This window comes from Diceros bicornis, chromosome 25 (genome assembly GCF_020826845.1).
Source record: "Diceros bicornis minor isolate mBicDic1 chromosome 25, mDicBic1.mat.cur, whole genome shotgun sequence".
Taxonomy (NCBI): domain Eukaryota; kingdom Metazoa; phylum Chordata; class Mammalia; order Perissodactyla; family Rhinocerotidae; genus Diceros; species Diceros bicornis.
Genome location: NC_080764.1, coordinates 813,819 through 841,726, shown reverse-complemented (window position 1 = coordinate 841,726; position 27,908 = coordinate 813,819). Strand labels below are relative to the sequence as shown.

Genomic DNA, 27,908 nt, shown 5'->3' with positions numbered 1-27,908 from the left:
CGGGCCCGTGTGACAGTGACCGCAGGTGTGCGTTGCAGGCGAGATTGCAGGATGCCGGGTGGCTGCTGCTCTTTGCCTTCTCAGCCTGCAGCTCCAGCCCCAAAAGCAAACAGGAGTCTTGAGTTTGCTCCTGGGGCAGACACGCCCCCTCCCGGTGGAACACAGCCCAAATGGGCTGGCTGCCACCAGAGCCCCACCACTTCCCGCCTGGTCCCCGCTTGAGCTGTGGGGCTGGTAGACTCTGGCCAGATGCCCATGGAGTGTCTAGGCTGCCAAAGGAGGCATCCTGGAACTCTGAGTCTTTGGGGTTCCAGATAACGAGGTTCTCCTGGGGCTAGCTGCTGGAGCAGGGCTGGCTGCAGGCCATGGGATCAGAGAGCTGCCCTGCATACCCCAGGGCTCATGGGTGTACCCCCATCTCTCAAGCACCCATCATGGCGGAGGATGGATGGTGGCCAATGGCCCTGGTCCTTGGGCTCAGCTGGGCTAGCAGAAGAGCAGGAGCCGTCTCAGACGCCTGCACCTGGAGCCCTGAGCCCCACAGGGGAGCTCTCTCCTGGAGGGGACCTGGGACTCCACCACAGGACCGGTGCCCCCATCACCCCACCAGGTGCCAGAGGCTCCTCCTTTTGCTGAGCCCTCACATGGCTTTCCCTCACCCCAGAGGGCAGTGCCCTGTGGCCTGTAACTCTGGAGCCTGGCTTGTGCTCGGGGAATCACTCCGTGCTCCTGTTCTCATTTGAATCGTCCTATGCAGAGGAGAAGTTTCTAGGCCGAGGCTCACGCATCCCGCCTGCCTCCAGCCCCAGCCGGCCACGAGCAGGGCAGTGGGAAGGAGAGAACCAAGGTGTGGCTCTGGGGCCCCTGGGGCCCCACCCTCCCTACCTGGGCAGGCCCAGAGTCCCTGTCCAACCCTCTTCCTGCACCTGCTGGGCAGGTGTGAACACCTCTGGCCCTGGGAGGGCACTGTCGCATGAGTGGGCAGCACAGAAAGGGGTGTATAGCTGGAAAGCCTGGGGAGGGCTGGGGATCTGCCTGGAACCCCAACAGGGCACCCCAAGTGTGGAGGAGAGCTGACCCAGGGTGGCCCCATCCCCAGGCCGGGCATGCTGGGCAGATGGGTCCCTGGAGCGCCCTTGGTACAGACACAGCCCCACTGGCTGCCTGGCCACCTCTGGGGCCCTCATGTGAGTCCAAGCGCTCCATGAAGAGGACTCAGGCCCGGGGCAGACGCTTCAGCCCCAGAGGATGGGACCCACTGGCAGACATCACCCACGACCATGGACCCCACCCCCTGCGCCAGAGCCCACTGCCCAGCCTCCCTCCCTCCTGGGCCAGCCTCAACCCTGCCCCCGTCTGGGCTAGAGCATGTGTGGGCTGGACTTCCATGGTCACTGCTGGGCTCTCGGCACCCCATCCCATGCTGCCGGGGAGGCAAAGTAAATGGGGATGGAGCCCTGCCCCCTGCAGTGCTCACCTGTGGCCACAGTGCCCAGGAGAGAGAGCCCGATGCCCCTTCACACTGGGGGGCACAGTGGCAGCAGGCCGGCGTGTTTGAGGGGTGGCCCAGGAAGGCCAGGCACTGGTCCCACTGCTGTCCCCAGTCTGGCCCTCAGACTCAGGGCACCCTCGGCCTCTGGGTCAGGCAGATGGGGTGATTAGAAGAAAATATGCTGCCCCAAGGGGTTCATGTTGCACGGGCCAGGAGCTGCCCTCCGGGCTAGGCAGGGGGAGCACGTGGGCCTGGCTCCATCAGCCTGGAGGCCTGGAGCAAGCACTACACTTGCTTTCTTACAATCGAGGTGACAGGTGGGAACAGCAGTACCAAATGACTCCGTGGGCACCGTGTTTCCTCGGAGCAAGGAGGCCCACACAGCCTGACACACTCCTGTGGGCCCACTCACGCCCCGAGCCCCCTCTCCGTGGTCGCCCCAGGATGGGCCTACCAACCAGGTGACACATCTGGTGCCCTGAACGTGACATTCCTGTACCAACGGGCCGCAGATGACTAGAAGTGGACAGCAGACCCAACCACATGACTTCACGGGAGGGACAAGCATGGTGGGGATGGCCCTGGGGTTCCTGTCTTGTCTCTGAGAGCTGGGGGCCATGGACCCTCCCAATGTCCACTCCTCACAGGCCTCCCTGTTCCATGCAGGCTTGTGGGGGCTGGGACAACCCAGCCTGAGCCCGAAGAGGCTGCAGGGGCTCCCCCCACCGGGTCTCCATAGCCCTTGTGGCCCATTGACAGACAGAGGGCCCAGAAGTCCCACCGCGGTGGAACCTGAGGGGTCTGACCCAGGGCGGGCACCCCCTTCACACCCCTTGCTCAGCGCCAGGCTGGAAGGAGACACTTGGGTGCAAAGAACCTGGAGCAGCACAGTGAGATTCTGTTGAATAAACGAGTGAGTAAATGACCCAGGACCTGCAGCTGGGGGACAAGGAGGGGCGCCGTCCAGCAGGGACGGCTCCAGGGGCGGGGGCACCTTGGGGAGGAGCCGGGTGCCAGGAGGCGTCTTGTTCTCATCTGCCCACGGGCGGGCGTCCTCCTGTGGCCAGGGCAGGGTACAGGGTGAGGGATGTGGTGGTGAGGTGAAAGGCACGTGGGTGTATGGGATGCGGGCATGGGGCGTGGGCACCGGGACAGGCTGGGGCTCACAAGAAATACCATGGTGAAGATCTCACAGTTTCGCTAAAATAGCTCTGTATACAAGGTCCCTCATCTACGTGGAGATTTCAGAGAAATAAGCCACACTCTGGAGGCTGGGCACATCTGTCCCCATCCTGGTCCTTGGGCCGTGCTGGTCCTCAGCTCATGGGGTCCATGGGCCGCCGCCCGGCCCACTGCCAAGGGGCACGAAGCAGGCGCCCTGCGGGACGGCACTGCAGAAGGAGCGGCAGCGCTTGCAGGGCCGGGCGGGCGGCAGCGAGCCACAGCACACTAGGCACGACGCTGGGGGTTCCCTTGGCAGCCCTTGGGGAGAGAGAGAGGCCCTCAGTCCACGCCCACCAGCCGGAGACTGTGCCCACCTGCCCAGACCATGCCCACCTGTCCCAGACCACACCCACCAGCCAGGAGACCATGCCAACCTGCCCAGACCACACCAACTGGCCATGACACCATGACCACCACTCCCACCACCCCTACCTTCTCCAGACCTTGCCTACTTGCCTAGACCATGCCCACCACCCGAGACCATATTCACCTGCCCAGACCATGCCCACTTGCCCAGACTGCACCCACCTGCCCCAGACCATGCCCACTAGCCATGAGACCAGGCCCACCACCCCTGAGACCATGTCCACCTGCCCAGACCATGTCCATCAGCCACAAGACCACGCCCACCACCCGAGACCACACCCACCACCCGAGACCATGCCAACCAGCCCAGACCACACGAATAGGCCATGAGACCACGACCACCACTCCCACCACCCCCACCTTCTCCAGACCATGCCTACCTGCCTAGACCATGTCCACCTGCCCCAGACCTACCCACTTGCTCCAGACCACACCCATTATCCCCGAGACCGTGTCCACCTGCCCGGACCATGCCCACCAGCCACAAGACCACACGTGCCGACCCCAGACCTCCACCTGCTCCAGATCTCACCTACCTGCCCCAAACCACACCCACTGAAGCCCCCAGACCGCGACCATCAGTCCATGAAATCACGCCCACCACCCTGGATCAGCCATACTGGCCCCAGAGACCATGCCTGTTGCCCCAAGACCACACCCCAACCACACTCACAGTCCCTGAGACTATGCCCACCTGCTGGAGACTGTGCTCCCTCAGGCATGCCCACCTCAGGGCACGCCCACCTCAGGGCTGCCCTCACCCCTTGCAAGGCCAGCACCTAGCTGGAAGTCCAGTCCCAGCTGGCTCCCAAGCCCACCTCTCCCGCACAGACCCCACTGCTCTTTCCCCAGTTCTCTGAAAATCCCAGACCTCCACTCAAGGCCAAGAGGTGGGGTCCCAGGAGCAGCGTGCCTCTGGGGTGAAGGCTGTGGGGACTGAAGATGAGCTCTGCTCATCTGCCCTTACGCCCCTCTGCTTGCTCCCTGACCCCTGAGGTCCCAGCAGGTAGAGCAGGTGGGCATGGGGCAGCAGCCCTGGTCCTCCACCTGTGGGGAGGCAGGCAGGGGCCTGCCGTAGGAAGCCACAAACAAGTTCAAGCTCCCTGGAGCCTACAGCCCGTCACCACTCGTAAGCCTCCCTCAAAAGCCAGCCTGGGCACCCTCTCTCAGAAGCAGGGCCACCAGCACCCACCCAGAGCCCCTGAACCATCCCTCAGCCCCTGCTCAGGAGGCCAGGGTGGAGGACACCTGCAGACCACAGAGGCTGATGGCTCCAGGGGTCAGGCATCGGCAGGGACTGCAGGGATGCGGCCATCTGACCCCCAGCCTGCCTCCTCCCCTGGGCCTCCCCTGGTGCCTGAACAGGGGCCACTTGGTCCAGCTCTTCCCCTAGCCCTTAACCCACCCCGGCCTTCCTTACAACAGGCCATGCCCAGAAGGACACAGCACCACCCACCTTGGCCAGCCTGAGCTCAGAGCCCTGGAGCTGAGGCCCTGTCCACTGGGCCAGGACCAAGAGGAGCCGTGGGCATGGGGCTGAATGCCAAGAGACAAGGGTGGGGCTACAGCCAGCTATGCCCACAGCCAGTGTGCCGGACCAGGACCCAAAAGCCCAGGCAGGTCAGCGGCTGGAGGAGCTCTGTAGGGAGACTGGGGTATCAGGGCCAGGGCTCCACCAAGAGCTGACGGGTGAGGCCTGGGCCCTGGGCAAGGCTGTTCTGCCCACTGGCCTCCTGGGGTGCACTGGCACCCTGGGGGAGCCATCCACGTCACCCACAGGCTGGGCTCTGTGCTGACCCCTCCAGGACACTGGCCTGCTGACTAGGAGGTGGTGACCTTGTTTGGTCGGGGTACTGTGGCTGGCGGGTCTGCAGATGGGTAGCCCAGCAGTGGCCGTGACAGGCGAGAGTGGGCAGGCACTACATACTGCCAGGCCACCCCATGCCAGGCCACCCCCTCTGTGGAAGCTGCTGCTTCATGCGGAGTTTCACACGGCTCCTCTGACACCCCAGGACGGGTGAGGCCAGCAGGCAGGTGGGATTGTGTGCCCTTCCAAGTGGCAGGGGCCTCGGCCAGGCTCCCACAGGCCTCCATCCTCGTGCTCCAGGCCTCTGGCCACTGCCCTTGCTCCATGGCCACCCCCCAGGCTGGTCTCTGGCCAGCCCTCCTCAGGGGGTGGGGTGGGCCTGTGCTGAGGCCCGTGAGTCAGCCCTGGGGCTGCCCCAGCCCGGGAAGGCCAGGCAGCATGCCTGCTGCAGCCTGTGAGGGCAGGAGAGGATGGGGGTTCCCCAGGCTTTCCTGCCTCAGGGCCAGGGCACTCCCCAGCCAGCAACGGCCTGCCACAGGCTGGGACACCACGCCTGCCAGAGCCACCCACTGCCAATGGCCTGGGCTGAGTCACTCCTCCTCAGGGTCCAGGTAGGGTCTGGGTGGGGTAAGTGGGATCAGGGCCACCCAGCACCTATGCCAAACAGCCCACAGCTTCCTGGAGCCTCGAGCAGATGCTGAGCCAGAGCCCGGGAACAGGGCCTCCCTGAGGGGCTGGCACCAGCCTGGCCCACAGGACACGCCAGAGCCTGTGTGGCACATGAGGGTGCAGGAGGCAGGAGGCCTGGGCTTGGGTGCTGGGCTGCATCGGTAAGCAGGCTCAGCGGCCGAGGGCGGCAGCTCTGGGGGGCAACCCTTTGCCCACTGATGCATCCAGGGCTAAACAGGGCCCAGTGTGGGGCCAGAGGACGGAGGCTGGGGTAGCCCCAAGCTAAGGAAGACAGGACCAGGTGTCTGCAGTGAGGGCCAATGTGTTGGAGCCCGGGAGCACCTGCCGGCCAAGCACACAGGCCGGTGCCAGGACTTCCCCAGGCACTGCGCCCACCCGCAAGCTGTGAGTGCGATGAAGGAAGGAGGGGCCTGAGCCCTGGGCCCTGGGCCTATTTAGGGTTGGGGGCTGAGGGGGCTGAGAAGCAGGAGAGCAGCAATCTGTGCATCCCGGGGGTGAAAGAGGCCAGATGGGGAGGCAGAGGGTGCACAGGGAGCAGCAGCGGCCCCGAAGCAGGTGGGTGTGCTCAGGGACTGGTGGTCTGGGATCCAGACCCACCCTCTGGGGAAAATCACCAAACCTGGGGCATAAAGTATGAAAGCAGGTGCTGAGAGGAAATGGCTGTCAATCTGGGCTCCTTCTGCAGAGAATCTCTCTCTTTCAAGAATAAATGGGAAAAAGACATTTATAGACCAAACACTAATCTGAGTGTGCCACCTCCAGGTCCTCCCTAAGGGACATTCTTGAACAGAATAATAGTCATTCAATATTGGAAGTCTCAGACATGTAGGGATAAAGAGCCAAGAGGAAGGTACGTGGTAAATCTAGAAACCACTGTCTGTATAAGCAATGGGAATAATGATGTCTAGTGGCGGTTAGAAACCCCAGAGGGAAACTGCATGACAACAGTAGCCGGAGGTCAGGGGGAGGGGAAACTGCAAGCTTTCCAAGCTTGGAGGTCACTGTGTCGTCCGGGTGGGGGTAAAAGTATGATTTTCCTAAGTTTAGACTCCTATAACTTCAGCATGCAACTAGCAATTTCTAGGCAGCCACTAAAATACGAGAAACAGAGTGTACAACCTCCAAACTAGAGGAAGGAAAACTGAAATGAGAAAAAAAAAATCAATCCAAAATAAGGCAAGAACAAAGAGAAAAAGGAACATGGAATGGATGGGATAAACAGACATGAAATTTCAGCAGATGACAGATACTGTGGTTGTCAGGCTCCGAGACAGCCCCAATGACCCCTGCCTCCTGGTGTCCATGCCTCGTGTGGTTCCTCCCACGCTGTATCAGGACTGGCGTATGTGACCACCAGATCGTGGCAGGAGTGATGGAGTGTGATTTCTCAGGCTAGGCCATACACGACCTGGTGACTCCAGTGGTTGGTCTCCCAAGTCACTCCTGGAGGAAGCTTGCTGCCACGTTGTGAGGTCACTCAAGCCGCCCTGTGGAGAGGTCCATGCAGGCAAGGAACTCGGGCCTCCAGCCCACGGCCGTGTGAGTGAGCCACCGCGGAAGTGACCCCCGGCCCAGCCAAGCCTTTGGATGACGCAGCCTCGGTCAGCATCTTGACTGACCCTCATGAGAGACCGGGAGCCAGTACCACACAGTTAAGCCCCTCTCAGATTCCTGACCCTCAGAAACTGTGAGATAATAAGTGCTTGTTGTTTTAAGCCATTGTGTTTTGGAGTAATTTGTTATGCAACAATAGATTACTACAGAATCTATATCCACATATACACATGATACATTAAATGTAAACGTTAAATGCATTGGTTAAAAGACACTTGTCAGTCTGGATTTAAAAAACCAAATTTTATGAAGAAAGATATCTAAAACCTAAGATTAGAGAATGATCGAAAGGCAAAGATACACCACGTAAATTCTAACCAAAATAAAGTTAATAGCAGTGTGAAAAAATATAAGCCAAAAATGACAGAATTCTAAGAAACTGATGCAAAGATTCTTATTATACTTTGCTTAATAATTGATGGAACAAGCAGACCAAAAAATCAGCAAGAATATGAAAGATTTGAACAAGACAATAAACAAACCTGACCCCACTTGTGATTCCCAACAAACGCGGGGCACACATTCTTTTCAAGTGCCGAGGAGCACTGACCACATAAGGGACCTCACAAATGTCTAAGTATTGAAGTGACATGGACAACAGTCTCTGATCAAGATACAGTTACACTAACATGAAAATAAAAGCTAACTATAAACCTGATGCTAACGCATTGTAGGAAATCAATTTCTAAATAACTCAGGGATCAAGGAAATAATTATAACGAAAATTATAAAATATTAAACAAATATTAATTTTGGTATTAAATGATACCCAAAGTACTACACTTCAAAATTTTCAGATGCAGTTAATGTAGAAAATAAAGAGAAATTGACATTCTTAAATGTATGTATTAAAAAGAAGAAATGCTGAAAATTAATGAGCCAACCGTCTGGCTCAAGAAAAAGAACAAACTCAAATAATTAAGGTAGGAGCAAAAGCAAGTGAAATGGAAAATATACAGTAAGTTCAACAGCCTAAAGTCGTTTCTCTGAAAAAGCTGAAGAAAGCGACAGAACTCTGGTGAGACAGATCGGGGCAGGGGGAGTAGCCAACGTTAAAAATAAAATGAAGACGCTGTCTCACAGACTGTGGACACTGAGCGATAATGAGGGAATGCAAGGCTCGTCTCGAGTTCGTGAACCCGTCAATGCCTTCACCACAGGAACAGAATAACATGATCATCTCAATAGACAGGAAAAACACCTGGTAAATTCTACGTCATTCATGATTAAAAAAAGAGAGAGAAAGAAAACAATGCTCACAAACAAGGAACAGAGGGCACGTCCTCCGTCTGATGAGCGTCTCTGTGAGAACCCACAGCTGACGTGGCTAAGGGGTTCCACTCTCACCCCGAGGCTCCAGACGGGCCAGTGGGGCAGGAATAAGAAGCAAAGGCACGCAGCTCAGGGAGGAAGAAGTAAAGTGGACTTTACTTGAGGTGACATGAGTATGTGGAAAATCCAAAGGCACCTACAAACTCCTAGAAAATTTATGACAGAAAATTTACTCCTAGAATTTATGACACCGTGGGCGACAGTGTCAATGTACAGGGTCAATGTACAAAAAACAATGGAATATTCTACACATTAGTGCAAATAACTGAAAAATAAAATTTAAAACACCATTTATATCATTTATATGTGGAATCTAAAAAAAAATGTCAAACTCATAGAAACAGAGAGCAGAATAGCGGCTGCCAGCAGCTGGGGGTAGAGGAATTGGGAGAGGTTGGTAAAAGGGTGCAAACGCTCAGCTATAAGATGAATAAGGTCTGAGGATCAAACGTAAAACACGGTGACTGTAGCCAATAACACTGTGTTGTATAACTGAAATTGCTAAGAGAGTACAACCTAAATGTTCCCACAAAAACAAAAGATTAAAAAAACACCATTTATAAAAGTATCAAAATCTATTTATAAAATACAATTATAAAAGTATCAAAATCTGTTTATAAAAAACATTTATAAAAGTATCAAAAATACAGCAAATATGTAGGAATAAATTTTATGAAAAAATTATGGCAAAATATTGCTTAGAAAACTAAAGAATACCTACATAAACATTGAGCTACATCGTGTGTATAGACTGGAAGTCTCAATACTGCAGGATGTCAATTCTCCCTAACGTGACTTATGGGTCTGATGCGATCCCAATCAAGATCCCACCAAGGTCTCTTCTGTAGAAATCTGCAAGTGGATTCTAAAATTTACATGAAAATTCAAAAGACATAGACCAGCCAAGGCCATCTCGAGGAGGAAAGAGCGTTGGAGAACTCACACTATCGCATTTCAAAACTTATTCCAGGGGCCAGCCTGGTGGTGTAATGGTTAAGTTCACGTGCTCTGCTCTGGTGGCCCAGGGTTCACGGGTTCGGACCCTGGGCGCCGACCTATGCACTGCTCATCAAGCCAGGCTGCGGTGGCGTCCCATATATAAAGTAGAGGAAGTCTGGCACAGATGTTAGCTCAGCGACAGTCTTCCTCAAGCAAGAAGAGGAGGATTGGCAACAGATGTTAGCTCGGGGCCAGTCTTCCTCACATACACACAAAAAACTTATTCCAAAACTGCAATAATAAAACAATAATTAAGTGTGGTATTGGCATAAGGACAGGTAAACAAATCGACAGAACAGAATAGAGAATCAGAATTCATTCTGGAGAGTCTATTTTTGACAAAGATGCCAACGCAATTCAATGGGAGAAAGGCAATTCTTTTCAATAACAGTGCTGGATTGCATGGAACATCCATATGAGAGCAAATGGACCTTGACCCCTTCATACCATGAGCAAAAATTAACTCAGGATGGATCAGAGACCAAACTGTGAACGTCAAAACCATAAAGCTTCTAGAAGGAAACACAGGAGAACATCTTTATGACCTTGGGGTAGGCAGATGCCAAAAGCACTAGCCACAAGAGGAAAAGTTGATAAATTAGACTTCCTAAAATATTCCTACCCTTCAAGATGCATCACTAAAAAAGTGAAAAGGCAAACTACAGACTGGGAGAAAATATTTTCAAAACTCACACCTGACAAATATGCAGAATATATAAAACCCACACAAATACACACAAAAAAGACAAACGGCCTAATTAACAAATGGATGAAAAACTTAAACAGACATTTCACAAAGAACAGATCTGAACAGCCGATCAACATAAGGCAGAGTTTCAGCGGGATGACCTATGAGGGAAGTAAAATTAAAGCCACAATGAGACAGCACCACGTACCTTCCCAGACGGCTGAAACATAAGGCCTCACAGTACAGAGCGCTGGTGAGGACGTGGGGCAAGCAAAACTCTCACACACGGCCAGGGGCGTACACATCCAACCCCTTGGAAAACTGACAGTTCCTTCTAAAGTAAAGTATAAGCACCCCCGTGACCCCCATGCCACCCCAGGTAAGCAACCATGAGAAATGAGTGCACACGTCCACACCAGGATACACACAGAACCATCCAGCGGCTTTCTTTAGAACAGTCCTGATTGGGGAGCAACCTGACTGCCCGTCTACAGCGCACTAGAGAGATGCGGCATCCTGGGGACACACGGACAGCGCCCAGCAAGGACAGCAAACACGGCTGGGGCCCTCCGTGCACCTGCATCTCAGGTGAGAGAGGCCAACACTGCGGCACATGTACTATATGATCCCGCATGCTAGCCCAGCAGTCAAAGGCAATCTATGGCGATTTAAGGCAAATAGTGGTCACTCCTGGGCCAGCAGGTAGGCTGGGAAGGGGCACCTGCCTGGAGCTGGGGAGGGTCATGCAGGTTAACACCCAAGCTGTGTCTGCTTAAGATCTGCACCTACGGCAAGTCGTGCCTAAGAACAGAGTGTAAAATGAGATCCTATTGACTACGGCATTAAAAACCACAAATACCTGGGGAAAAAAATCTAATGAAAGATGTGCCAGACCTCCACCCCGAAAAACCACAAAACACAACTGAGAAAAATCAGAGAAGTCCTAGTTGAATGGAGCAGATCATGATCACGGTCTGAAAGACTCAATATAAAAAAGTTGTCAGGGGCTGGCCCGGTGGCGCAGTGGTTAAGTGCGCGCACTCCGCTTCAGCGGCCCAGGGTTGGCAGGTTCGGATCCCGGGCGCACACCGACGCACCTCTTGTCAAGCCATGTTGTGGTGGCGTCCCATATAAAGTAGAGGAAGATGGGCACAGATGTTAGCCCAGGGCCGGTTTTCCTCAGCAAAAAAGAGGAGGATTGGCATTGGATGTTAGCTCAGGGCTAATCTTCCTCACACATACACACAAAAAAAAGCACGGAGAATAACAGAATATAAACATGTATGTCAAACTAAATAAATATTGACTATATAAAAAAAAAAAAAGTCATCAGTTCTCCCAAGGTGATCTGCAGATTCAAGGTGATCCCAATCAAAATTCTAGCAGCTTTTTCTTTTTTTTCCGAAGTTGACAGCCTGATCCTGAAACATGTACGGAAACGCAAAGGGCCATGAAGAGCTTCGGGTACAGAATGTGCTTCCCGCCCTGCTGGCCGGGCCTGGCCAGGTGACCTGCTATCACCCACAGACATTCTGCAGCAAAGGCCCCGAGCACACTGGCATGGCTGGCTGGCTCTCATGGAACAAACAAGCTCTGGGCCAGCCACTGGTCTAAGGATGAGGGGTCATGTGGAGCTGGCCCACACCCAGCGGGTAGCCTGGAGGCAAGTCCAGCTAATCCCCACCAAACACTCCAGCCTCATGACTGAAAAACACTTGCTGAAGCCTCAAGTGCTGAAGGTGTTTGCTCCGCGTGACTATTGCAGCAGAAACCTGATTCAGACACAGAAAGTGGTATCCAGAATAGAAAGAAACCTAAAAGAGGTGATGGCTTTGGAACCAGCCAGAGCATGGCGAGGAGACGTTATAGCTCTGGGAAAACGGAGACCTGCGTAAGGAAGGGGCAAAGCAAGAGGCGCAGCTGTGCAGGAGGGACATGGAAGCAGGAAATCCGCCTGTCACTCACGGTGCCGGGCAAGAAGGCTTGGGCAGAACGGTGGTGAGGAGAGCCAATTCATTTGGACAGAGCGGTAACAAGACCTTTCCCCTTCCGCAGGAGAACCTGACGTGAGGTTAATCCTCTCACTCTTCCCTACTGGTAACTCGATCAAGGTCGATGTGAACTATGTTGGTAGGCAACATTGCTTACAGCAAGAATGACCTCTGGCAGGTAGACTGCGTGGGGACTGGGAGAGTCATAAATGCCCCGTGTGGGAGAGCCACACCACAGGCCTTCCTTGAGGGACCCTCGAAATTGGGCATGCACTTGATGGGAGCTGGAAGCCCTGTCCGTGGAGCTGCTGCAGGAGTAACATGAGCTCCTATGGGGCAGGAGGCACCTACGCCCAGCAGAGTCCCGCCACCTTGAACATGAGTGGGCAACAGGGGAGACGATGGCACCCAGCAAGGCTGGCCACGTGCCCCGCCGTGAGGACCCCCACGCGCGAGGAATGTCCGATGCTGCCCTGCTGCCAGGCTGTGTTCCTGTCCCGAGTCCTTCTTAGCGAGCAGAGGCCCAGTGTGGCCCGTGGAAGTCCCACGAGTCAGAACGCTTAGCGGAGCCTTAAGAAGAACCTGAGAGTGTTGGGACATGGTACCACGAGAAAGAAGTAAGCTCAACAAAGAACGCAGAACTGAGCAGAGTGTGGAGAAATACCAGAACTCGCAGAGCTGAAACCTGAGACAAGTTCTCATCTCAGTCCAGAGACAGGTGACGGAGACATGCTTCCAGTTAGAAAGCTCTGTGAGGGCCTGGCCTACTGACCAGGCCAAGGGCTGGCTGTCTCCCCTGTCAGGAGCTCAGAAAGGACTGACGTGGTGGACAAGAAGGCTCCGAGTAGGAGGCTGTGGATTTTGTCCCAGAGAAGCCAGACACTCCCAGAGGAGCTAGGACTACATCTTCAAAACCGTCGTGGGCGTGGATTTGGAACAGAGTTGGCTGGAATGAAACACATTTTAAAAGCTTCTTTTAGAAGAGTTATACTGGCAGAAGGACCAGCAGGCTGGAGAGTGACGGTGCCTGTTTGCCATGTAAAGACCTTTTAATGTTTGTTTGTTTGTTTGGTGGATCTGGACAATCTGATTCCACAACTTGTATGGAAGTATAGGGGCCAAGAACAGCTGAGTCATGTCCAAGGAAGAAAAACCACACTGTGGGGTTTGCCTGAGTGCATGAAGATGTCCTACAAAGCTAAGTGACGGAGACACTTTGGATTGGTCCAGGGTAGTGACGGAGACACTGTGGGGTGGCCCAGGGTAGTGACGGAGACACTGTGGGCCTGGCCCATGTCTTTTCGTCGCACACATTCTCCAGGCCGCTGCTGGGTGCCAGACACCGTTGGAAGCTGCACTGGGAGCCCGGGGAGACAGAGACTCAGGGCTGCCCCACACCTGTCTACCTGTGCTCCGAGCTTAGGCCAAGGACAGGCTCCCAGGCCACATGTGGTCAGCTCCATCACAAACGTGAAAAAACTGAACGCAAGAGCCCAGCAATCACTGGCCACTGCCCAAGCATGGCCCTCGGCGCTGTTCAAATCTCTACTCAAACCCCCATTTGCACCACACTCCATGAGGGAGCAAGACAAAGGCTCATCTACCCAGTCCTGTGGAGGGGACCCCGGTGCTCAGCTGGTCCCTGGAACTGCTGCAGCAGGATCCCCACTATCCCGACAACTTGGCCTGCCCAGGAGAGGGCCAGGGTGCCCCCAACCCTGCCCTGAGCTCAGGCCAGCACCCGCTCCCTGCCCCAACCAAAGGCCCTAGAGGACGTGGAGCAGGCAGCCCCAGGCAGACACGGGATGCCAACAGGCATGGTTACCTGGTGGTCTGGGTGGCCGAGACAGAGTGCCCTCCACCGTCTTCACGCTCGGAAGCACGAACGGCAGTGGGCGCACATCTAATAAGCTCGGCTCTGGTAAGACCAGTTTTGGGGGCCTTATTGTCTACGTGTTGAAAATGACAGGAGGGGAACTGTATCTTCCCGCCAGACTCGCTGTGGATGGACTGGACTTTATAGCTTCTCTCAGTTGGCCTCTTTAAGGGTGCAGGCAAGGTGCAAGGAAGTACCTTTTCGTCCCTCAGTCTCAAGTCCTGCTGGAGGGCCGTTGGTGGGGCTCCTGATACTGGGTCTGGCATGGCCGAGGGGCACCTCCCTGTTAGTGGCTGACTGTCCGAGAGCGAAGATGAACAATTAAGGTTGGAAATGGGCGGCATTTGCTTCCTGGCTTTCCTCACGCTGATGCCTTTCACACAGAGCTCGGAGGTGTGGAACAGGGGCAGCTCCACCTTAGGCTGGTGGAGGGGAGGGGAGGTTAGGGGCCAGGCTGGCCCACCGCCAGGGATCTGCCTTCCCCTTTCCCGGTCTGCTGGCCAGCAGTAAGGCCTCAAAGAGAAGCATCAGCCACACTTCCCACCGCCAGGCTGCCCACTGGGCCCTCCTCCAGGGAGGCCCAGGCACAGGGTCCCAGGCGGAGCCAGAGTCCGAGGCACAGCCACCACCCAGCCCTGTCACCGGGCCTGCAAGAAGGAAGGCTCCTGGGGGACACAGGCCCTGGAAATACCCCTGAAGGAGAGCGTGGCTTTCACCCGCGGAGAGAAGGGAAGACACTGCAGGTCTGAAAAGGAACAGCCCAGAAAGGCCGGCAGGCAGCGGACATCCCGCCAGCCCAGGCTGGGGGACCCCTGCCCAGTGGCCACAGAGCTGGGGGTGGCTAGGGACGAGAGGGAGGAAGGTTGGAGGGTGGGGCCGGGTGAGACCCCGGGGCGACCGGAGCTACCCGTCCACTCAGTGTGCGGAGGCGGCCGCGCCCACGGGCGGGCGGGGCAGGCACCAGGCCCGTGGTCCTCCTCGCCAGGCTGGGCTAGGGGCTCCACCCGCCCCTCCACCAGGAACCAGCGTGCGCAGCCCCTCACCTGTCTCAACAGCAGCTCGAAGTTGCCGGTGTCGCAGCTGCGGTCGGTCTTGCGGTCCACCACCACCTTAATGGTGTCCTCCTGCACCTGCGCGCACAGCTGCGCCGTTACGGGCGTGGACGCGTGCATGGTGGGGCTGGAGTTGATCTCGATCAGCCAGGGCTGGTAGTCGCGGCCCAGCACGAAGTCGGCCCCGTAGAGCTCGAAGCTGTTCCTGCGCGGCTCCACGCGGGCCTGCGCCACCCTCATGGCGTGCGCCACGGCGCGCTTCATGGCTGGGTACACCACGCTGCCCCACACGGCGCTGCGGCCCCTCCGGCGCAGGTACTCCTGGAACCGGGTGCAGGTCCACATGTTGTGGCCCGGCAGCAGCGGGCTGCGCCCCTTGTCGTTGCGCAGGTGCTTCTGGATGGAATTGTTGCACAGATGGACGGCGCTGCGGGCAAGGCCGCCGTCAGGGCAGCGCCCCAGGACCCAGACCGGAGCCGGCCCCAGACCCCGCCCCCGCGGGCCCCGGCGCCCCTACCCCGGACCCCCCGGCGACCCCGCCCCCGGCACAGGGCCGCCGCAAGAAGGGTTCTGGCCGCTCCCCATCCGGAGGCAGCCTCTGCAGCCCTCCCCCGCCTGGGGACACCATGGATGTAGGGGGCAGTCCGTGGCCACCAACTAGGGCCCACTGGCAGGTAACAAGCTCCTCGAGCCTCAGTGTCCCCCACCCGCACATGGCAGTAGAGACGGGGCCCTTGAGGAGCTGGTCTGGTGAGACAAGGTGAGACTCACTGTGAAGTTTTAATTAATTAACTTATACTCTTGCCTTGTTCTCAACAGGATTGAAAACAGATAACTTCTACTAGGAGATTATCAGATACTATGGATCCTGTCAGGGTCCTTTCACTTAACTGCGTCACTAGGCCTGGGGATTTTCCATCTTGCCCCAGTGGTGAGACGCGCCCCTGTGACCTGGGTGAGTTATACTCCCACGAGACAGACAGAAAAACAAGATGAGGCCTCAGGAAGTTTTGGAAAGGACAACGGGATATTAGTGGACCTACAGGTGCACGCAGCACCTCGCCTGCACTTCCTGTCAGCATGTGCCAGGCTGGGCCACACCCGCTGAGACGTGGCTTCAGGGACTCTCTCGTCAGCCTGGGGTGAGGGTTGTGGTCCCAGATGGAGAAACGGGGCTCAGAGTGGGTGAGAGATCTGCCAGGCACACCCTCACGGCTGTGCGGCCAGGCAGGCTCGGGTGGGAGGGCTACAAGGGGCTCCCTGGGCTTCTCACTGCCCCGGAGGCTCCTTTTGCACAGCGAGCTCCAGGACCCCTCCTCCAGGGCCTGCTGGCCTGGTGGGGACAAATGTGCTGCTTGAGCTGCCTGCCAGGACCACTTCTCCCCAACTGCCTGCTCCTGCCAGGTGTGACTCCAGGTGTCACCTTTCAGGTGTGACTCCAGGTGTCATCTGCCAGGTGTGACTCCAGGTGTGGCCACAGCCCCTAGCCTGGGGGCACAGTTAACCTCCCCAAGGTGTCTTTGAGCAACTCTCAGCCCATTGTATTCTGACTGAGTGCTCCGTAAAGCCCCTGCCAAGGAACCGAGGCACCCAGCCCAGCTCCCTGAATGTGATCACAAAGCAGAGCACGGAAACCCTTGGTTTGGACAGAAAAGCAGCAGGAATACTCTGCCATAAGGACAGCACATTCCCAAGGCTTTGAAGATAGGTTCTCACTGTCCTGCCACACACACTCCAAAACCCTGGTGAGGTGCGAGTTCACCCACCCCATTCCTGAATGTCTGATCCACTGCCCGGCGCCCTCCCCGGGACCCTGCCCCCCAGGGACTGCGGGATCCAGCGTGCTGCCTGCCCTGTCCTGGCCTCTCCTGGCTCAGATGCTCCCCACCCTCTCATCCTGCCTGGCACAACTGAAGTCCTCAGAGGACGCTTCAGGCTGCCTTCACGTCCCACGGGCTCCTTGTTGGGGGGCTGCACTCCACCTCCCCGGAAGCTCTAGCAGCCTCCCTACCCACAGGATCCCCCACCCCAGGGCTTTGGGGCTCACAAAGAGAGGCAGGGGCTACTGAAGGGGTTTGCAGGTGTTCCTGGGGAGCCTCCCAAAGGTGGCTGACCTGTCCTGCTCCATGTGCTGAGTGAACCCCGAGGGAGCAGGACAGCGCAGCTGGCAGAGCATGCACACTCAAGCTCGGCCTCCGTGGGTCAGCATGCAAACACGGCCGGCCACTCAGCCTCCCAGCAGAGGGGGCAGTGGCACCCACCACGTGGCTCTGGAGGGTGACTCTGGGCCTGTCGTTGAGACGCGTCGTGTCTGGGCTGTGCCTGGTGCTTCATGGGCACAGGGTAAGCGGGGCTTTGGGGATTTTCTGGAGAAGATTCACACCTTGTGGGAGTGCAGAGCCCTGGCTTTGAAGGGCAGTGGGCCTGGGCCTGTCCCCCGGGGAGGGAGGTCATTGAACCTCCTGAGCCTCAGTTTCCCCATCTGTGCCTCACGTGGTGATGGGCAACAGCAGACAGCTCCGTGTCCTGCCCGTGCATGCAGGACAGAGTCTCCTGCTCCAGGTGCTAGTGGGAGCATGCCACACACCCTTGCGCCCGATGGCACCGAGCTGACCCCCGACTGACCTGTCCAGATTGTCCAGGGAGAAGCGCTGTGTGGAAAACCGCAGGTAGCTCTCCTTGTAGAACCAGATGGTCAGGGGGTTCCAGTCGGTGACGAGGAACCACTGCCTGATGTCGAACTTCGTGTCATAGATGAGCAGTGGCGTCTCGATGTACTTCTGCACCACCCACCTGTTGTCCTTGGCGGGGAGGTGGTCTGCAGCCACCAGCTCCAGGATCTCCTCCACGCGGTTCATGCACACTATATCTGCAGGAGGTCCCCACTCAGCCCCGGGCACGGCGCTCCCAGTCGAGGCTCAGTCCTGAGACCCAACACGGCCTGGGTCCTGGACCCGGAGGCAGCATGGCTGGGTGGGGCCGGGCAGGAAAAGCTTTGCCCTCAGGGTCGAGGCTGCAGCCAGGGCACGGCAGCCCCCAGTCTCTCCCACCACGAGGCCAGCCCTCAGGGCTCCAGAGAGGACACCAGCATGGGAGGGAGAGGGATGGGGACAGAGGCAGTTTTAAAAGGCAGCCAGGGAGCGGTGGCTGAGCACCAGCCCTGGGTGTGGGGTGAACAGGGGAGCAGGGCTAGCTCTGTGGGCTGCAGGGAAACCAGCAGGCAGGGGCAGTGAGGTGTTCTACTGGCTTCAAGGCACAGGCGCCCAGTGGCCCTGGGGTCCAGTGAGGCCTCACACCCAAGGATGACTGGACCAATGGGGGTGAGCCAGGGAAGGGGGGACTGGAGTGCACTACTGTTCACCCATGTTTCCACTTTGCAGGAGGATTTACAGCTTCTCGTTCTCAGACCCCAAAATTAGGCCACATGACAGGTGGTGACCAGTGACATCTGAGCAGAAGTGACATGCATCTCTCTGTGCCGCAGCATTTAATGTCACCAACAGACCCTCCAGCCCTCTCTTTCTCTGCTGTGACAGCCCTGAAGCCTGAAGGGAGTGGTGTCACAGATGGTGGGGGGACTTTGATGGGAAGAGCCCCCCCATCCTCCTGTGCCAACCCGCAGTGGACAACAAGCATGATCCAAGATGAACTGGTCTTACTGAGAGCCACTGAGGTTTGGGGGCTGTTTGTTACACAGCACAATCCAGCCTGTCCTGATGGATACAAGGGTGGAGGGGGCACCGTCTGCAGAGGCCCAGAGGCACAAGCATCACAAGACACAAGGTGAGCTTTCCTCACAAAAATACAGGACTAGTTTCTTCAGTTACGGTAAGTTGAGACCTTGCCATCTTGAAATGAAAGTCTAGGATGAAGCAACAGGCCACTGAAGTTATCCTGGGCCAAGAGCAGGGGGCGCACAGAGGCAGGGGCACAGCCAGTGACTGGGCAGGAAGCAGTACATTGGGTTCTGAGGTGTCCGTGGAGCATCCCTGGGGACGCAGGTGTCTGTGGTGAAGGGAGGTCTGCCCTGATGGACAGGAGGAGGGAGCTGCCAGCAGATGGATGCTGCCATCCAGACAGGGACAGAGCCCGGAGCCCCGGCCCCACCTGGGAGGACGGACACTCAGAGGAGGGCAGGCAGAAGCCCAGAAAGGAGAATGTTTCAGGATGGAAGATGTTTAGGACTGAATGTAGTAACATCACAAATTAATAAAGATTTTTTAAAAATCACATAAAAATTAACCACCTATGAATTTAAAACAACAACAAAACTCTTCAAATAACTCAGGGGGCACATAGAATAGCCTAACAAAAAGGAAAGTCTATTTAGATACTCAGGAAAATGAGAACATCGTAGAACTTCAAGAAGAGGATGCAGCCAAGGCCATATTCAGAGGAAATTTCACAGTGTAAAAGCTTTAATTGTTGCACAAGAGAGATTTGAAATAAATAAGCTGAGCGTTTGAGTCAGAGCCACGGGGGAAGAAATCCCTCACAGGAAAATTGAAAAAATGCAACCAAAAGTTGGTTCTTTGGAAGCACGAATAAGATTGGAAAACACATTGAAATCCTGTTTTTAAAAAGAACACATAGTATCCACCATTAGGAATAAAAAGAAGACATGGTTGCAGCTACCACAGAGGAGGATGAGTACACGGTGAAATGTACACGGTGCCAAGGAGGTGCCTCCAAGAGAGAGCCGGGCGCAGAGAGCTGGGCGCTTACAGGCCCGTTTCCTAATATATCCGAGGAGCAGGAATTCCATCGTTCCGACAACTCCACTGTTGCTTGAGATAGAGGCCCTTACTCCGTTTTAGTAGCTAGCGTAAGCCTATCACCAGGATGGATGGAGGAAATATAGAAAAGAAAACTACAGACCAGTTTAACTTAGGAATACAGATGGGAACGTCCTAAGGAATCAGCAAACCTTGGACATAAACTGTGAAGACCAGTGTCTGTTGAGACGCCCATCCCCCAGGACCAGGACCACCGGGTGCCTGCGAATCCTGTGCGTCCAGCCGGCGCCGCTCCCACGGCTGGCTGTCCCCGCCGGCTCCTAGCCTCGGTGGACCCCTGCGCACAGCGCACAGCCTCGAGACTCACCTCGGCCCCGGGACTTGGCCGCGGGCTTTACGATCCAGATGTTCCGAAGCCCGTCAATCTCCATCTGAGGGTTCACGGAGGTGAGTTTACTCAGCAGGGCCTGGCACCGCGAAAAGTGATTTCTTGAATCAGAGATGAAAGTGTTGCCTCTACAAAACAAGATCCAGCGATTGCATGAGGTTCGGAGCGCAGTGCCCAGGCTCTGTTGACCAGGTGCGGCCAGTGGCTGACCTGGCGGGAAAGGGCGAGGGGTGGGCCTGGAGCTTCCTCCTACCACCCGAGGGGTGCCTGGGAACACGCCCTTTCCCAGGTGCTCCCGGCTGGGCAGGGGGAGACATGGGGACCCCAACTGTGGGTCTAGACTGCACGTACACCCCAGGAGCGCTGTGCCTGGGGCCCAGGAAAAGCTGCAGGGAGATGAGGGCGGGGTCCCTGTGCCGCATCCTCTCGTCAGTGTGGCCCTTGCAGGCCCATGTGTCCAGTGGTTGGTGGCGCCTGGGATGACCTCTTGCCTGTAGGGAGGTCCTGATGGGAAAGCCGACCTGCCCACACTGGCCATGCCATGTGCTGCAGCTACCAGGGCTGGACGCCTGCTTAATGTCCCGCAGGCTTGACCGTCACTCGGACCGGCTGGTGGCCACACAGTCATGGTGGCAATGGGGCCAGCTCAGGAAGCCACCATAATTTAAGGGAATAAAGGCAGGGTGGATGCTAGAACTGTTTGAGAGGGTTTAGAGCGCAGCCACGCATTTTTGAAAGCTGGGACAAGGAACCTGCCCCCAGGGCCGCATCAGACCCCCCACACATGGGTGGGCTATAGCAGAGGCTGGGCTGTGCTGAGCTCCGAGGTGATGGCCTGGAGGCAGGAGCAAAGCTTTTTGGGATAGGGATGTCTGTGCACAGTGTTCTGTTCACACCTGCTGGGGATGGGAGGGCAACATGGAAGGGAAAAGTGAAGCGTGGTGGTGTCCCTGATGATGGGGGAGAGACCCCCCAACCGTGCTGCTGTGCATGAGAGCACGAGAAAGCAAGAGCCGCGAGGCGGTGCAGGCCCTTCCCCAGGCGCAGGGAACGTGGGTGACGTGTCAGAGAGGGCCTTGCCGCCCTGGCTGTAGCTGGACCTGCTGGAGGGGAGCCCCCAGACCCGCCAGGCCCTCCTCTGTAGCAAACAGATTCTATCTGACCCCAGGATGACAACAGGACATGGTGGAAACGGGCGCGAGTCCCTGTGCGCCTCATGACAGTCCCGTCTGGCTGCAGAGACTGGCCCTGGAGACCGTGGTGAACTAAAGCAGGTCGCCGAGAGTGTCCACAGTGCTGGTCAGGATCACAGCTGCCCAGGAGACCAGCAGATGCGTCTGGTGACACGAATGCAGTCTCGACTTTGGCTCAGGAAGAGGACCAGTGGTTGGCTCTCCCTCAGGAAGGAATCCCCGCGATCTTTCCAGGGCATCTCAGCCCTGGCCTGGAGGATGCCTCAGCCCGGCACCGTGGTATCTGGGCAGGATAGCCGTCAACTGTGAGTTTGCACATCATGGTAATAACATCGTCACCACCACCACCCGCCCCCCACCCCCCTTGGAAGAGAGGACAGGAGGACTGGTTGCTGTTCAGGAGCCCAGATTCAGGTCCGGACGTTCAGGTCCCAGACACATCCGTGATCGTTAGACAACAAGCACCAACCCCCTCCCCACCCCGATGCTGAGGATAAGAGGGAGGGACACAGCGCCTGCCCTTCTGCTCCTGACGACACGCACATCACGTTTGGGGACACCATGTGCCCCACCAAGTCAGGGCACAGACTGAACTGAACGGCCCTGACAGCCCTAACGCACTCAGCAAGCCCTGCAGGCACCACGGTGGCCACGCGGGTCTACTGCTGCCACCTCGTGGTCACTCCCGGACTGCTTCTCTGCGAAGGTCTAAGAAAATGGTTAAGTGCATAGTGCCCTACTCAGAGAAAACCGTCAACGTATGTATGCATTTCATACGTGTACTCTCGTGCAGTTGCCACCCAGATCGAGATGTAAACACCTGCAGCCCCTCGAAAGGTTTCCCTGTGTTCCATCCCAGTCAGCCCCCTCTGCCCTCTGCCCTCTGCCCTCCTATCTGTGTAGACTCGGCTTCCTTGAACTTCACGTGGGTGGACTCACACAGCACGTACTCTTCCATGTCTGGTCTCTTTCGCTCAACAGAACGACTGTGAGGTTCACCCGGGTGTGGCCTGGACCAGCAGCTCCTTCTTTCACATCTCGAGGTTTCCAGATTTGGGCTATTATGAATGAAGTCTTTCTGAGGACATATGTTTTCATTTCTTTTGGATAAAGACCTAAGAATGGCACAGCTGGGTCGTAGGGTATGTAGATGCCTAAATTTATAAGAAACTGCCAAAGGCTTTCTAACCTGGTTGTCCAATCTGCACTCTCACCAGCAGTGCATCGGAGCCCCAGCTGCACCCCCGTATTGGCAACACTCAGTGTTGGGTCTTTTGTTTCAGCCGTTCTGGGGGGCGTGCAGTGGTATCTCCGTGTGGTTTGAATCTGCGTTCTCTCATGAGTACTGACGGTGAGTTCTAGTCACATGCTTATTGGCTATGTGGATGCCTCTTTTGTAAAGTGCCTGTTGAAGGCTTTTGGTATTTGCAGTGGAACTGTTTCTCCCTTCCTCCTGATCTATAGGAGTTCTGTATGTATTCCACACACGAGAGCTCTGTGGGACATACGCATCGTACATACATTCCTCCAGTTTGTGGCTTGCTTTTGTAGTGTTTTTTGATAAACAGAGTTCTCAGTGTCAATAGAGGGAAATTTCTCAGTTTTTTCTATTATGATGACTGCTTTTAGTGAACTATTTAAGAAATCTTTCCTTCTTCACGATCATGAAGATATACTCCAGTGTTTTCTTATCTTTTTTTTAACTTTCACATATCATGATAATTTCAAATTAATTTTTGTGTATTTATGAGGCAGGCTTCAAGGAACTTTTTTTCTTATAAGGATGCTTGTTGCTCAAGCACCAGTTAGTGAAAAGTCTAACCGTTCCTCACAGAACTGTTAAGAGAGGTGGCACCTTGATCTTAAGTGCTCATACACATGAGGACCTATTTCTAGGCTCTCTTCAGTTACATGGGTCTATTCATTCTATTCATCTACCTCACGCCAATACCACACTGTCATAATTACTGTAGGTCTATCGCAAGTCTTGAAATACAGGCATAAGTCCTCTAATCTTGTTTTTCTTGACCAAGGTTGTCTTGGCTTTTCTTAAATCATTCATATTGCCAAATAAATTTCAGAATCAGTTTGTCAATTCCTCCCATCCCATCCCTCCAAAAAAATCCCTGCATGGATTTTGACTGGAATTACATTGAATCTATAGATTAGTTTAGGAAGAACAAATATTTCTATATCACAGAGTCATTGATGAACATGGTTTTATGCACACACACACAATTATTAGGTCATTAATTTTTCTGTTTAATTTTATACTTTTCAGTTAGGGTCTTCAATGTATTTTGTTATATTTTCTTCTAGATATTTGTTATTTGATGTTGTTGTAAATTGTATTTTTAAAATTCCAGGGGCCAGCCTGGTGGCGCAAGCGGTTAGGTGCGCGTGCTCCGCTGGGGCGGCCTGGGGTTCACCAGTTCGGCTCCCGGGCGCGTACCAACGCACTGCTTGTCAAGCCATGCTGTGGCGGCGTCCCATATAAAGTGGAGGAAGATGGGCATGGATGTTAGCCCAGGGCCAGTCTTCCTCAGTAAAAAGAGGAGGATTGGCAGATGTTAGCTCAGGGCCAATCTTCCTCACAAAAAAATAAATAAATAAATAAACAAAAATTCCATTTTATGGCTGTTGCTAGTACATAGAAATCAGTGGACTTTTGTATTTTACCTGGTACCTTGTGACATTGCTAAACTCACTTAATTATGATACTTTCTTTATGATTTTTAAAATTTTCTATGTGCACAATCAGGTCATCAGTAAATAAAGAGTTTTACTTCTTCCTTTCTGGTCTTATGCCTTCTATTTCTTTTTCCTCTACTATTAAACTAAACTGACCGTTCAATCAATACAGATTGGAGGTCATGATAGTGAGCATTTTTGTCTCATTCTGATTTCAAGGAGAACACTTTCAATACATAACCATAAAGAAATATGTTAGCTTTAGGATTTTTATAGATAAACTTTATCAAATTAAGGAATTCTTTCTTTTCCCAGTTTGCTGAAAAAAATAATAACATGGACAAGTGTTGAATTTCATCAATGTTTTGTATCTCTTGAGATGATCATATAGTTTTTCTTCTTTATTCTGTAAATGTAATGAAATTTACCAATTGACTTTTTTCCTTATTGTGGTAAAATACACATATAAAATTTACTATCTTAACTATTTTTAGGTGTACAGTTCAGTAGTATTGAGTACATTCATATTATTGTGCAACCATCACCGCCATCCATCTCCAGAACGCTTCATCTTGTAAAATTGAAACTCTGTCCCTATTAAGCACTAACTCCACATTTCTTCTTCCTCCCAGCCCCTGGCACTCAACATTCTACTTTCTGTCTCTGTGATTTTGATGACTCTAAGTACCTTATATAAGTGGAATCATACAGTATTTGCCTTTTTGTGGCTGCCTTATTTCACTCAGTGTACTGCCCTCAAGGTTCATCCATGTTGGAGCGTGTGTCAGAACTTCCTTCTTAAGGCTGAATAATACTCCACTGATTGACTTTTGAATGTTAAATCAAACTTGAGTTCTTGGAATAACTGAAATGAAAAATTATCTAGAAGGATCCAAAGGCAGATTTAAGCAGGGAGAAGAAAGATCCAATGAACTTGAAGATAGGAAAATGGAAATTATCAAGTTTGAGAAAGAGAAAAAAAAAAGATTGAAGTGAACAGAGCCTAAAGGACCTGTGGGACACCACCAAGTGGGCCAACAGGTGCATCATGGGAGTCCCAGAAGGAGAAGAGAGAGAGGGGCAGAGAGAATATGTGAGAATATAATGCCTGAAAACTTCCCAAATTTGATGAAAGATGTGAATATCAACATCCAAGAAACTCAACAAACTCCAATAAGATGAACTCCAGAGACTTACGTGGAAACACATTATAGTCAAACTTTTGAAAGACAAAGAGAGGATCTTGAAAGCAGGAAGAGAGAAGTGACTCATCACATACAAGGGATCCTCAATAAGATTAACAGCAGATTTCTCATCAGAAACTTTGGAGACCAGAAGGCAGTAGGCCAATATATTCAAAGTGCTAAAAGAAAAAAACTGTCAACCAAGAATCCTATATCCAGCAAAACTGTCCTTCAAAAAATGAGGGAGAAATTAAGACATTTCCAGATAAACAAAAGCTGAGGGACCTTGTTACCACAAGACCTGGCCTGCAGTACATGCTCCAGGGAGTCTGGCAGTGTGAAATGAAGGACACAAGACAGTAACTCGAAGCCAAATGGAAAAATGAAGAGCTCAGTAAAGGTAAATACGTGGGCAATTACAAGCCCTAGTATTACTGTAATAAAGGTTTGTAACTGAACTTTTTGTTTTCTTCTTTAAGAGACTAACACATTTTTGGTTTGTAACTTCACATTTTGTTTTCAACATAATTTAAGAGACTAATGCATTTAAAAGAATTATTAGTTTATGTTTTTGGACACAACGTTAAAAGATACTTTTGTGACATTGACAACAGAAGGAGGTGAGGGAGGAGCTGTAAAGGAGCAGGGTTTCTGTAGGTTATTGACGTCAAGTCAGAGTGTTATAACTTTAGGACGTTAAATGTCATCCCCATGGTAGCCAAGAAGAATATAGCTACAGAATATACGCAAAAGTAAATGAGAAAGGAATTTAAACATTTCACTACAAAAAAATCAACTAAACACAAAAGAAGACAGTAATGCAGGAAATGAGGGACAAAAAAGCTACAAGGCATATAGAAAATAAACAGCACAATGACAGAAGTATGTCCTTCCTTATAAGTAATTACTTTGAATGTAAATGGATTAAATTCTCCAATCAACAGAAAGAGATTGGCAGACTGGATAAAAACACATGCTCCAACCGTATGCTGTCTACAAGAGACTCACTTCAGAGCTAAAGACACAAATAGATTGAAAGTGAAAGAATAGAAAAAGATATTCCATGCAAATGGTAGCCAAAGAAAGTAGGTATGGCTATACCAATATCAGACAAAATAGATTTGAAATCAAAAAAGTTAAGAGACAAACAAAGAAGGAAATTACATATTAATAAAATGTTCAATAGAGCAAGAAGATATAACAATTATAAACATTTATGCATCTAATGACAGACCATCAAAATATATGAAGTAAAAACTGACAGAATTGAAGAGAGAAATAGTTCTACAATAATAGTTTGAGACTTCAATATCCCACTCTCAATAACGGATAGAATAACCAGACAGAAGATCAGTAAGGCAATAGAGGACTTAATACAATAAACCAACCAGATCTAACAGACATACACAGAACACTCGACCTAACAACAACAGCATACACATTCTTCTCAAGTGCACATGAGATATTTTCCAAGATAGATAGTATATTGAGCCACTAATTAAGTCTCAATAGTTTTAAAGAGATATGTATCATAAAAATGTCTTCTCTGATCACAATGGAATGAAGTTAGAAATCAATAACAGAAGTAAAACTGGAAAATTCACAAATTGGTGGAAATTAAACAACATACTCTTAATGGATCAAAGAAGAAATCACAAGGGAAATTAGGAAATATTTAGAGACAAATGAAAATGAAAATACAACATATCAGAACTTGTGGGATGCATGAAAGCAGTGCTAAGGGGTAAAGTTATAGCTCTAAATGCTTACATGAAAAAATAAGAAGGATCTCAAATCAACAACCTAACTTTACAACTTAAGGAACTAGAAAAAGAAAAACAAACTAACCCAAAGCTAGAAGGAAGAAGGAAATAATAAAGATTAGAGCAGAGTTAATCAAAATAGAAAAACAATAGAGAAAATTAATGGAACCAAAAGTTGGTTCTTTGAAAGGATCAACAAAATAGACAAACCTTTAGCTAGATGGACTAATAAAAAAAGAGAGAAGACTCAAAATTACTAAAATCAGAAATGATATTGGGGACATTACTACTGATTCTACAAAAATAAAAAGAGTTATAAGAGAGTACTATGAACAATTGCACACCAACAAATTGGATAACCTAGAAGAAATGGAAGAAGTCCTAGAAACACAAAATTACTGAGACTAAATCATGAAGAAATGGAAAATCTGAATAGACCTATAACTACCACAGAGATGGAATCAATAATGAAAAATCTCCCAACAAAGAAAAGACCTAGATCTGGCGAAATCTACCAAAAATTTAAACAGGAACTAATACTAGTCCCTCTCAAACTTTTCAAAAAAGTTGAAGAGGAGGGAACACTTCCTAACTCATTCTATGAGGCCAGCATGATCTTGGTACCAAAGCCTGATAAAGACACTACAAGAAAAGAAAACTACAGACCAATATCCCTTATACACATTGATGCAAAAATCCTCAACAAAATACTAGCAAATTTAATTCAGCAGCATATTAAAAGGATTATACACCATGATCAAGTGGGATTTATTCCTTGAATGCAAAGATGGTTCAACATGTGAAAATTATCTCTGTTCATAG

General features: G+C 52.5%; 1 protein-coding gene across 1 annotated transcript in view; it reads right to left on the bottom strand.

The window, feature by feature from the left end:
• Positions 1 to 13,918: 13,918 nt before the first annotated feature.
• TTLL8 (tubulin tyrosine ligase like 8) overlaps positions 13,919 to 27,908 on the bottom strand; it is a 51,536-nt gene continuing 37,546 nt past the window's right edge. The window contains 5 exon segments of the mRNA XM_058568100.1: positions 13,919 to 14,114; positions 14,116 to 14,501; positions 15,123 to 15,558; positions 17,757 to 18,000; positions 20,235 to 20,383. Coding sequence (XP_058424083.1) covers positions 13,970 to 14,114; positions 14,116 to 14,501; positions 15,123 to 15,558; positions 17,757 to 18,000; positions 20,235 to 20,383 — 1,360 coding nt within the window. The 3' untranslated portion in view covers positions 13,919 to 13,969.